This window comes from Mus musculus, chromosome 3 (assembly GCF_000001635.26).
Source record: "Mus musculus strain C57BL/6J chromosome 3, GRCm38.p6 C57BL/6J".
Taxonomy (NCBI): Eukaryota; Metazoa; Chordata; class Mammalia; order Rodentia; family Muridae; genus Mus; species Mus musculus.
Window position 1 is genome coordinate 29977776 of NC_000069.6, and position 12877 is coordinate 29990652.

Here is a 12877-nt window from a genome sequence, read left to right on the forward strand (position 1 = left end):
CAGATATTCAAGATGGGCTCAGGTACATACATTTATATGCAACATATGTTTGAGATGGGTATATAAATGTTCAAATAGTCTCTATCTCTCTTTCAAGGGAAGGTAGGAAGTAAGTTTGGAAAAATAGGAATAACTTTAAACATGCCCCGCATTCTCTCTGCAGTTAGGCATCTAGAGAAGTGATGTAAGACAGATTCATTCTTACCAGCTATTGTCAATTACCTTTTAAGAAAATGTAAGCACATTTAAGCTTTAATTGAAAGCCAGACTTAGGGACCACTTAGGAAATGAAAGAAGGGGTTAGGAGATAAAGGTCAACTTTGGCTGCATGGGGAGTTTTAGGCTCATGTCAAGAACAAATTTGGAAAATGCCATTGAAACATAATAGCTGTGAACTCACGACATTTTACTCATACTGTATTTTAGATCTACTATTTTACTTACTGAAGTGAGCAATAAGAGGTCCATTTCAGAGTGAAAATTCTGGAGGCTGCAAGGCTAAGCTGTACCCTGGGCCTGGCACTAACACTAGGCTTTGGGGTTTTTCATGACACTTTGCCTCTTAAAAAAATGAAAGGTCTGGAGCCATAAAACTGAAGTCAGCAGGCATGGGCTGAGGAAGGTCAGAGGTGATGAAGATGGCATAGTGGGTATTCTATCAGTGCTGAAACATGACCACTGGTAGCACAAGAACATTTTACATTGTCTTCGTTTTCCCCCAGATATGGTCTTGTTACATAGACTCAAGCTAGCCTCAAACCTGTGATGCTCCTGCCTCAGCCTCGGGAATGTGAAGATTGGCCCATGTTATCGTGCTCTTGTACTGGGCTCTTCTGTTTCTCTTGTTGAAATGGAGACAGTCTTTAGCACACTAGCAAACTTTAGAAGAAGACACTGACAAGGACTTTCGGTTCTGGCACTGACTAAACTAGAGGCTATTTATCAGTATTACTGACTGAAAGAGTAATGCCAAGTTTCTTCATTAAGAAGCACTAGGCACACTATGAAAATGATCCGATCCTACATAAATTCAATTAAAAAGTCCACATGTTCCACAAAGTCTTGAGACTATTCAGAATTTGAATTTCAGAGTAAATTGAAAAGTCCTATTCTCTGTAAAAGGCATAATAAATATGATGGTTAAAGAAAATTAAAATTCAAAAACCAAATCGTTTTTTTTGTGGTAATTGTTACAATATATTGTGTAAAACACATTCTATGAAACGTATATGATTTACCTATAGAATGCTTACACATACTAAAGGAAACTAAGTAATGATGGGATTAAATAGATTTATTTTAAGCAACTTACTCATTAAATAGAAAGCCATTTTGTGATTACTATTTCACATACTTGGGGTTCTAAGAGATCTATTTAGAAAGAGAATGCATTTAGTACACACATCAATATATACCATTGGGTTAACAAAGAGAAGACAGGCCGTTCTAGGTCTTGTGTCATTCTAAATAAGCAACCCATTTACACGCCCACGCATATCAGTGCTAATCCTTCAGGAGCCTTGCTTTAAAGATGACTTTCTCATATTTTCCACTTCCTGACAATGTTTGAAAATAAGTGTATTGTCGAAATAAAAAAAATCCTGTGGGTCTATTCCAAAACCTCAATTTCAGAGACATCCAAAAATAAGTCCAAATTAATCTGTCAATTTCCGAATTTAAGAATATGAGTTCATTTGATTAAACCTCATAATCACAAGGAGGAGGGGTGGAGATCTGGGAGATCATAGGGGATCTGGGATGACATAGCATACAACCCGCACTTCACACATCTGTCTCATCCACTGTCTCTTCCCATCATCCTTACCTATAAATGGGGTCCATGAAGAAGGGAGTGGGTCTGGCATGCTGCAAGGAGCCATCTGAAGATGGCCTAGTATCCATGTTGCTTCCTTTCTTTTCCCCAAACACATGGTTTTTTCGAGGCTCAGTCAACTTTGTCCCACTGGCTCTACCCCTACTGCCCATACTTAGATCCAGGGGCTGGTCTTGGCTTGTGGCTGGTGTTCCTGAAGGCTTCGAGGGGCCTGAAGTCAAGGGCTTCTCATCCTTTCTCTTAGTGGTGAGGTCAAAAGGGGACTCAGAGCTTCCCTTCTGCAGTTTCTTAACTTCACTTGGTGATTGGGGCTCCATTTTCAAAGGTAACGACCTCAAGTCTCTATCAGGAAATGGGTACATTGATTGAGAGAATGCTGGAAAAAACGGGAGGGGAAACATGGAAGGGTAAGGTAACGCTCCAACTTTTTTGTCTTGCAGCCCCACCAGTCCTGTAGAACCAAAGTATTTTTCAGCAATAGACGCAATAGCCTTTATAGAATCATTCACAGCTCCTGACACGGCACTTTGCTCCTCTACAGATGCTGAGAAAACGGAATGATTGTTGTGTTCTTTCTTATTAGTTATCGAAGCCAGATTCTGCAGAGGGCTTACTTTGTCTTTGAACATTTTACCATTTTCTTTACATTTCTCTTTATCACTTTCAAGGTCACTTTCCAGATCAGAGCCCGAGGTTGTTTCCAGGTCACTGCCACTTGGTGTACTGACATCATCAAGGTCACTACTCTCTGACTGGTCACTGATTTTCTCAAGGGGCCTCTCTTCAGAGGACCTCTCGGGCAGCAGTTCCACTGGCTTATTGTCCCCTACAGGTGGGTGTTTAGATAGTGCCTTCAAAATATCCTGTGTAGCTGGCAGTATCTGAGGATGTGTCAAGAGGGGACTTTGACATTTGTTTGACTGTTCGGTACTTGATAATCCTTTAACAGGAGGACTAGCGGGTATCAAAGGAGGCCTGTGGTATAAGCCCGAAGGAAACAGACCAGGAAAGCTAAAGGAAAATCCAGGAGCTGTTGGAAAGGTAAGACCAGCAGGATGCCTATTGGTGCCAAAATAGTCAGCCAGGCCCGGGTTGGCATGACTCATATTAACCATGGACGTTTTATCCATAGCTGGGGTTCCAGGAAGTGAAATGCCTTGGCCAAAAAATCCACCTGCCGCAAAATGGTTCTTGCCCTCACAAAACCTCCTGTGTTTATTTAAGGAAGACGTAGTGCTGAACATTTGTCCACAGTCTTTGCACTTGATTTGGGTTCTGCAATCAGCATGCATGCGCTTATGACGACAAAGGTTTGAAAACTGAGTATAGGATTTATGGCAGACCTCACCTGTGTGCAAACAACAAAAAAGAGTCTCAGGCTTTATGACAATTGCTTCTGGATGCAGCAAGTAGCACAAGTGGTTTACCCAGAATAGTTTCAATTAGGAAGCCAGGAATAGAAGTTGGGAGTCAGCGATCTGGATGCTCAGGACACAGAAAATGCCATTTTACTAGATTCCAAAGCAAGGCATCCAACCTGACAAATGTCTACAAAGCAGCACAAATATTTCACACAGAGAATGTAAACCTTTCCCACCCACCCACCCCCACTGCACAATATTTTTCATAATATTTGTATGTTTAAATATTGATGAAAAAGACACAGCCCAGAATGCATTGCTTCTCCCACCTGCTTCCTAACACTAGCAGACTCTGAAAAATTAAAGATATGTTTAGCACAAACACTTCAGAGCATTGAAAACATTCTGCACTGTATACACCAAGACAGGGTAAACAGCCTTCCCCATATCCACAACCTTCCCCTTTCTCCCCTCTCCCTGTGGGGAAGGGCTGGAAGCTGTTCTCCCACTATTTCATCAGCGTTATATCATGCACTCTCATCGTTCACACATCAAAGCCACACAACAATGCACATTGTGTATTGGGAGACCCTTTTAACAATCATTTTCATGATTTGAGAAAGACTGACATAATTTACAATGGCTCTATTTTAAGCCTGCGGAGGAAACTAAATTGAATGTGGCCCATCCTGGATTGCTGGTTCCCATGAACTATGAGCACGTCCTCTGACTTCCTCTCACACCGATGGCTGTGGTAACCTTCCTGCAGATGAAACCCCCATCCTTGGGAAACATGCTCACTTGCTGGTGTATCTTCCTCAGTTATCTCGGGCCTTGACTTCAGTGTGTGTCAGCCGAGTATGGGAAGCAGAGGAGAGGGCTGAGACAACTCTGATCCTGAAAGACTCAGGCAGCCAGTGTGGTCCTGAGCTATCCCCTTTAACTAAGAATCTGTCAATAAAGTAGCACACCCCTTCTCACAGATGTGCCAAGATTTCTGAGTATATTTTAAAGCCAAACTGTGTAACCCTTCACCCTTTCAAGCAAGACTTTACTCAGTTTGAGTCTTACAGGATTGATTATAAGATCAAATCGCTAAACATCATTTTTTAAAAACTTTTCTGGAGATGAGTTACTTTATGTGTGAGCTCACTTTAATGCTTCTGTGTGTGTTTTATACATATGGAAATATGACGTCTTTTGCTGGTAATTGTTGAAACCAATTTATTTCAAGAAAATAAACATAAAATTTGACAGTTACTCCTTTCCAGTGATCACTGACTGTAGGTACAGAATGCTCGAGTCAAAAACTTGAATCAAAACAATGAAAACGTTTAAGACAATTCATGCAAAGATGATTTTATAGAACTCAGTCAAGCAAAACTCACCAGAAATTTGCCCTTCCCCCTCCACAAACAGGAAGTGCTAAGCAATTGCTTTTTTTTTTTTTCTGATAAAGACTAGACAGTCCTTCTGCACATCAGTGTGCCTGTGAATAACACTTCAGGGACTGTCACAAGGATTTTAATAAGAAGAGATGATTTTTTTTTCAGATTTCTACCAGAGGACATCCTTTAGTCTGTTCTGACAGTATTAAAAAGGCTCTATCTATACATGTTCTATTTATATTACTTGATACACTAAATAAAGTCACCATGGAGGTGGGTAACAGACTTCCCACATGATTGTATTATGTTGATTCACTTATGGGCAATTCCAAGAAACTATCAAGTCATTTTTTATTGAAATTATAAAATAACACTCTTTTTTAAAGGAATATATCCTTTGAGACTAAATGTACTATGAGAAAATGTCTTGATGGGTAGTTAAACAAGTGTAAATGCAGGAGCTGTACTGTTTTAGAAATAAACTGTTGTTCTTGCCTCTTCTTTCATGTAGCAGGATGGCTCTAAGAAAATCCACAGTGTGTACGTTGGAATAACAGAAGATGTTCTTGACTTGTCTGGCTGCGGCTTTTGTTGCAGGACAAGTAGAGTCTATGTCTGGTCTCAAAATCATTGAATCTGGGATGTTTCTTTAGTCAGAGCTTAGTTTACCACCCTTGAAGGCTTGATCTAAGACATCAATAACCAGGCTCCAGGTCAATGGTTCAATTGATGTTGAAGTCTATACTCCAGTGTAATTTTCTCAGTAACAAGGAATTAGTCTGCAGTTAACATTGCATCTCCCTCGTAAACAAGTTAAGAAGTATTTTGAATATTTTCTGTCTATTAGAGCATGTGGTTTCTATTTGGGAAGGCTAGAGATTGCTGTAAAGGCAGTGAGTAATTACCTTAGCGCTAGGGACCCTGTGCTCACTGTAATAAGAGACAGTTGTCATAAACACACCAGTGGGGCCAAATCATGGTGTGTGGCCTTTGAGAGAGAAATAGATAGCAGCCATAGGTGAACCTCCACCCTTGCAGACTCATGGCAACTCCTAGCCATAAACCCCTTTGTTCTGAAATTGCACGGCTATTATTTGTAATTACGCCATGGTTCACTGTCAGATTTGATATTTGAAGAAAGTCATCTGTTATTTAAATTTACCAATAATTGCTGAGAATGCATTCAAGGGAAATATTTGATGCAAGTCAAATAAGAAAGGACAATCTGATACTTAAGTGGAACTGTTTCCTTTAACAGGCTTCATGTGTTGAATGCGCAGATGCAAGAGCTAAGCGATGGAGCCTATGCTTTCGTGTTTTAACAATAGATAAAGTATGAGATAGATAATCAGAGTTCCTTGTGATCTAGTCTGCTTTTCTCACCAAAACATAAATCTTGCCAGCATTTATTTCTGATAAGCCTGAAATAAACTAATATAGAAAGCCCAGAGCACTTCCAAGCTGGCTTGCAGTGAAATGTGGCTTAGAGTCATGAAGTCATGAATGCTCACTTTCTTCCAACCAACCTTCCTTCCTTCCTTTCTTCCTTCCTTCCTTCCTTCCTTCCTTTCTTTCTTTCTTTCTTTCTTTCTTTCTTTCTTTCTTTCTTTCTTTCTTTCTTTCTTAAGACAAAAATTTTAAATTCCTGTTGTATACTTAATTTCCCATGGTTTCAACCAAGTTTCCCCAGGTAGATCAGGGCACCCTTTGTTTCTTTGCTGGTTGTCTTCACTCCACCCAGGGAACAGACATCTAAGTAAAACAGACTCTTGTACCCTGGAGAAGGAAAGACAAGTACTTCTGGCTCTTGGAAGCACAAAGGAAGGCTGTGTCAAGGTGAAGAACAGTGTAGTTAGTCTCTGGCAGATCCACATTGGCACTGAGGAGTAGGTGCCTTGCCAACAAGTCCTGTAGGAGTACAATACCTCAGATACTCACTGCAAACCATCAGTGTTTGTCCGAATAAACAAACAAACAAACAAACCAAAGAGGGGGGGAAACTGGTTTTCATGGAGTTCCCAAAGCAGAAACTCAGAGGTGCTGCGAGGTGCCTGTAACGAGTCAAACAATCCCATCCATATCTGGATCCAAAATCACTTTAGAATTTGGTAGCATAGCTCACTTTGTCCCTGTCTTTACACACCCAGCATAGCTCTGGAACAAAGGGCTCCGGAGCTGTTGCCTAGATGAAGTGAGAACAAACGGTTTACCTTCTGGATTATTGCAGCACAACCCAGAAACAGACCTGCACTGGTAAACAGAAGACCGTGAGTCAAGTTCTCCTTGCCTTGAAGAGTTATTAAAGTGTTATTAAAGTGCTGGGTCCAACAGTGTGCCAAGTAGGTGGGCAAAGGGGGTGTCCCCTGAAAGCATGAAGCTTGTAACTCTGCTTGAGTGCAGTGGATGGGAGAGGGAGCCTGTCCTGCATCAAAGGGAGAATACTTAGCTTTTTCAAGTGGCCCAGAATAGAGATCTGCAATGTAAACAGCAGACAGCAAAGGAGGAAAGAACATCTTACCCCACCCACACATACACTCTAATCCACACACAGCAACATAAACCCTTCTTGCCAGGCAGGGCTCTTCCAGCTCCTAGCGATCATCTTGCTTAGTGATATCAGTAATTGGCTGTTTTACAAAGCTATGAACATTTACGGTAAGAGACAAATCTGGTTGTCTTGATTAAATCCTACGACCTAGGAAGACTTTTCTTTATTTATTTAACAACTCTATTCTTTACTCGATACTGATTTTACCTAAAAGAAAACACCCCAAGGATTACAGACAAAATGATACAGATAAGCTTATAAAATATTTTTCTTATAACATAAAACAGCCCTTCTATTTTGGACCATAACAAAGCTAAGAAGGCAACTCCTCCAACCCACAAAGGCCATGTGTGGCCATGCGATTGTCGGGAGGGGGCGGGGCTTTTAAAGGAGAGATGGATGCAGAAAGAAGGCTGGGGTATTTAAAGACTTACAGATAAAGGGCTTCACACTGCTGTGGATGTGCTTGTGCTGTTTGAGGCCTGACGAAGTGGCAAATGTTTTACCACACTCGGGGCAAGCATGAGCCCGGGCACCAACATGCTGAGATCGAATGTGTCGCTGAAGGTTGCTAGGGTCCGTGAAAACCTGCTAGGAAATGAGTACTGATTAATCCAGAAACTTCACTTATAGATACAAGAAAGACCAGTGAAGGCACAAAGCGGAATTTTCTTTGTCTTGCATTTTTGTAGTTTTTAGCAAAGACAATATGAAAGCTGTGTTTCCAAAGTGCAAGAAACTCCTTGAAGGGAGAAACAAGAAATGATTCACTTTTCTGCATTGATCAGGGTATCCATTAGTGTCCATTATCAGACTACACAATGAATGGCGCTATCAGGCCATAGTGAAGGCCTTTGTAGAAACTACGGCCAAAGACTAAGTTCAGTCCTAGATTTTATTAAAAGTACCCTTTAAAATAAAGACACATTACACACAGGATTTGGAAGATTTTGATGAAAGCACCCCAAATCAATTTAAATAATTTCCCTCAGAGGTTAAACTCAAACACATTGCTTCTTCCGTGTGTTTCTAGCAACCTAGACCTTTTCCTTTGAATGTTTCAGGAAATAAAAATATGAGAGACCCAGTAATGCATCCATGAATAAAATATCCTTTAAGGCACTATCAAGTGTCCCAGTTCCCACGGCCATGAGAAAAACTGTAGAAATAGAAAGAAACCATTCCCTGACTTCTCTGTGTTCACTGTGGAAAAAGAAGAAGAAAGAAGGAAAGGAGGAAAGAAAGAAAGAGAGAGGGGGAAGAAAGGGAGGGAGGGAAGGGGGTAAGAAAGAGAGAGAAGGGGAGGGGAGGGAGAATAGGAGGGAAGAAGGAAGGAAGGGAGGGAGGGAGGGAGGGAGGGAGGGAGGAAGGGAGGGAGGAAGGGAGGGAGGAAGGGAGGGAGGGAGGGAGGGAGGGAGGGAGGGAGGGAGAGGGGAGGAAGGAAGGGAGGGAGGGAGGGAGGAAGGAAGGAAGGAAGGAAGGAAGGAAGGAAGGAAGGAAGGAAGGAAGGAAGGAAAAAAGGAAGGAAGGAAGGAAAAAAGGAAGGAAAAAACAAAACCAAACCATGCAAGTTGTGAACGACCATTGCTGTAGCCCACTCTGTGGCCCAAAGCTGTTATTTCATCTGAGTGTTGTACAGAACTGGCCACTAAGACAGAGATGCCCTGTGCTGTTCAGTGTGTACCAAGCTATGATTTACAAGAAGGATTCGGTTAAAAAGTTGGAGTCTCCCATTCTTCATGAATAAGCCTTCAGAAGCTTTATGTGATTTTCCTCACAAATTGCTATTAAAAGAAGTAAGTAATGCATGTTGGATACAATGTTCATTCCCCACAAGGCTATAAAACAAGCCCGCACTTGTAAGTCAGTAGCAGCCCTGGGATTTTACCAAGGATGTCTGACACCTAGCTCGGTAACTTACCATTAAGCCTCACTTCCTCTCTTCCAGAAATAAAAGAATATTCACTAAGTGTTTCTATACCCTGTGCTAATGCCTTCTAGCATGCGACACTCAGCCTACTTATCTGAGGGTATTTATGGTTCCCTCTTTCAAGGCTTGTGGAGCAAGTGAAGGATTAAGAGAGAGGATAGAGAGAGGTGAGTAGCCTACAAATTCACTGTACCTTGGCACAGTTTTCACACTCATAGTGCTTTCCACTGTCATGTGACATCTGGTGGCGAATTAAATTGGACTTCCAGTTAAATGCCTTGGGACACTGATCACACTTGTATTCCCTCTCCTCAGTATGTGACAGCATGTGCTTCTCCAAGCTGTCAAGAGAACAATTGATTTAATAAGACAGGGTGACATGAAATATGGCCACAAACAGAATTCCACTTAATTACTAATCCAACTGGCAAGGAGAGAGTTGAGAGAGAAAGAAGCTGAAGAAGAAAGAGAAGAAATGGTCTTAGATAGATAAAAGTACATGTTGTCTCTCGTAGACTTTGCCCCACCATTACAGAGATATAGCCCTGCTTGGAATTAATCTGACACAGCTATCAAGGGTTATTTGATAATTTGGAACTATGAGAGAGAGTTATCTGTCTATTAAGATTTGTGCTATGATCTTAATTATCAACATTGATTACTATTTACTTCATTCAAATATTAATCATGTTAATAAAAATCATGTTAATAAAATACTTAAGAACATAAGGTAGACATTCTCTCTAATATATGTAACCTCTAGATTCAGAAATATTTGTATTTTTAGTCATAGAGGAAAGAGAACTGAAAGTAACTTCATATTATGGCCCTGATAAGGGATGCGATGTGTGGGTAGATACATGGGGATACATGTGTACAAATCACAGGTGATGACAATGACAATGATGATGGTGACTGCAATGATAACAAAAAAGAAGATAAGTAGATACATACATACATACATACATACATACATACATACATTTTACATGCATACATAAACAGATGATACATACATACATACATATATACATACATAAATAGATGATAGACAGACAGATATACATAGGATAGATAGATATGATAGATATATCAGTAGATAGATGATAGATAAATAGATGATAGATAACTCATGAATTACAAAGAATAACATACATAATTTAAATCAATATAGCATTAAGACTTCTAATGGGAGAAAAACATGATTAGAGTGTCCTCATAAGATAGTTTATCTATGTTTTAAAGTTTAGAAAGTTCTGGGTTGTATGGTTTTTTGTTTTTTTTTGCTTTTTGCTTTTTCTACATTTGTACATGAATCTGCACAAATACAATGGAAAGAAAATATAGACAATGTGCTACTGCTGCAGTTGAAAGCTACCTGAGGCTTTTTTTGTTCATTGACCACATTGTCCTTGGCACACTGGTATACTGCACTCACCCACTGTAGCCAAAGCCCCTGAGAGCCTTTGGCCATTTCCAATCTGATAAAGCACACAGGCTACGTTCTGAACATTTTGTTATTGCAGAGAGCAAAAAAGGAGCAGATGACCTCAAAAGAAATTAGGATGCCAATTTTAAAGATGCTCATTATCCAAAGGTAGTCCACATTAAGCACCAGTAACAGTGACAATACTCTTTAACAAAAAGAGTATTTAAAAAATGCACAAACAGAACCTTGCCGGTCACTCTTATAGGATGTTTATTGCAGAACCGGACTGTAAGGGGAAAATGCACAAACATGTCATGTTTTTCCTGTGATGTAAATTCTATTTTAGGGAGACAAAATAGACAATAAGGAATCGTTTTTTTCTAGATAAAATTAGTTAATCCTTATAATAAATGATGAAAGGATGATGAAACCAGAATTCTTCATGTGCCCTGAATTTGGGTGATCTACTGCATGCTTCCTGATATAAATAAGTGATAATGTCCATTTTGTTAAACCATCTAAAGTCCAACTAAGGCTTAAGAAGTAATAATGCCTTTATGGATAAAAGAAGGAAAGAAGAAAGGTGTTAGGCACTACCAAGGACATATAAACAACAGAATTTGACAGGGAAGAAACGCACTGAGACCAACAGCTGGAGAGCTAGATAGCCAGAGTGGAAGGGTTTGACAAGAGGAATGCTCACTAGTCTAAAGTAGACATGATTCTGACAATCAGTTGACATACATGGACCTTCTATATATAACAGTCCTAAAAGCCCTAACTATTAGCATTTAAACTCTGACCTGATAACTCCAGTCTTGTGATTTAAAGGGCTCTATCGAACCAACACATTAAAAGTCTTTACTTTCTACAGTCATATCTAGACTTATCCAGCAGAAATTACAAAACAAGCAAACAAACAAAAATTTCATGAAATAATGTCCAGGCCTTGTTTCAAATACTCCAAAATAGAGCTGGCCTCCTGTGGTACCTGAAGATGTTGAAGCACAGGGGTGTTTGTAAGTTCACCTTTCTCTCTGATTTGTGCCTATGTGAAGCATTCTACAATTGAACGCTATTAAAACTGCCAAGTGTGAGTGTTTGATGCTGTCTCCTTTTTCTGTGAGATCGATATTTGAATATCAGTGAAGACCAGCCTGGAATATTCATTCTTCAGCAGTGTGCATGGAATTGGTAAGTGAGCAAAGCATTGTGCTCCTATTGTGATAAATTAAAAATACCTTTCCCACACTTATTTTTCTCCAATATCTCCTTCCTATCCATATTGCCATCTGAACTTTTTGAGGGGGGAGGGGGGCTCATGAGTCAATCCAGATGCCAGTGCCACTGTTTGTCCACAAGTGCTGCTACCTTCCTCAACACACAGTACTAGAGCTACTATTTTATTTTTATTGTTTATTGTTAGCAGCCAAGGAGGGAACAGGTATCCCAGTATGTGCATGTGAAACCCTGATCCCCGCATCCCAGTGGCAGAAGGCTGCCATGTGCTCTGGGTCTGATTCTCTCTCCAACTACAAGGATGTGCTCTCGTTCCAAGGGCATGTTGTGAGCATGTAGCTCTCAGGAAGGGAAGACAGAGCAAGGGGACATTCCCTTCTTATTTTCTGTGTGCAGTATAAGGTTTATATTATTCCATGGCGTTATCACTGCATCATTGTCAAACAAAACACACAAAACAAAAGGCCAACAACAATAACAACAAAGCAAACCCGCAAAACAACGTGGGTAGGGGTGGATCATGTAGATAACTCCATTGGTAAAGTGAAACCATGAAGAGCAAAGTTCAGTTGCTAGCTCCCACGTAAAAAAAGATTGACATGGTGGCACACACTTGTAATTCAAGAAGAGAAGGTAAGGACAAGAAGATCCCTGGGTGGGCTCAGTGGCCCCAGCCAATGTAGCCTACTTGGTAAGCTTCAGGCCAAAGAGAAACCCTGTCTCAGAATAAAAAGGAAAAATATAGGTACACAGCCTCCAAGGAATGATAGTCAAGGCTGTCTTCTGTCCTCCTCATTCATATGCCTGTATGTATACACATAGCAATGCATAAATGTGAACACGTGCACACACACACACACACACACACATACACACACATACACACACACACACACATACACACACACATATACACACACACACACATACACACACACACATACACACACACACACATACATACACACACACATACACACACACACACATACACACACACACACACACATACACACACACACATACACACACACACACATACACACACACACATACACACACACACACACACACACACACACACACACATACACACTCATAGCCTTCAAGCTCACACATAAAGTGGGGAACACAAACAAGCTCTCAAA

General features: G+C 40.5%; 1 protein-coding gene across 15 annotated transcripts in view; it reads right to left on the bottom strand.

Annotated features, from left to right (window-relative positions):
* The window catches only part of Mecom (MDS1 and EVI1 complex locus), a 558464-nt gene that overhangs the window by 26480 nt on the left and 519107 nt on the right, over positions 1–12877 (bottom strand). For 6 of the 15 annotated variants that reach the window (NM_001370768.2, NM_001361034.3, XM_011249659.3 and 3 more), the window contains 3 exons: positions 9255–9402; positions 7566–7722; positions 1826–3182 (listed from right to left, as the gene is read on the bottom strand). In NM_001370768.2, coding sequence (NP_001357697.1) covers positions 1826–3182; positions 7566–7722; positions 9255–9402 — 1662 coding nt within the window. Of the gene's footprint in view, positions 1–1821; positions 3183–7565; positions 7723–9254; positions 9403–12877 lie in introns of those variants that run through there. The other 9 variants (NM_001370769.2, XM_011249660.3, XM_011249656.1 and 6 more) reach the window with 4 other exon arrangements.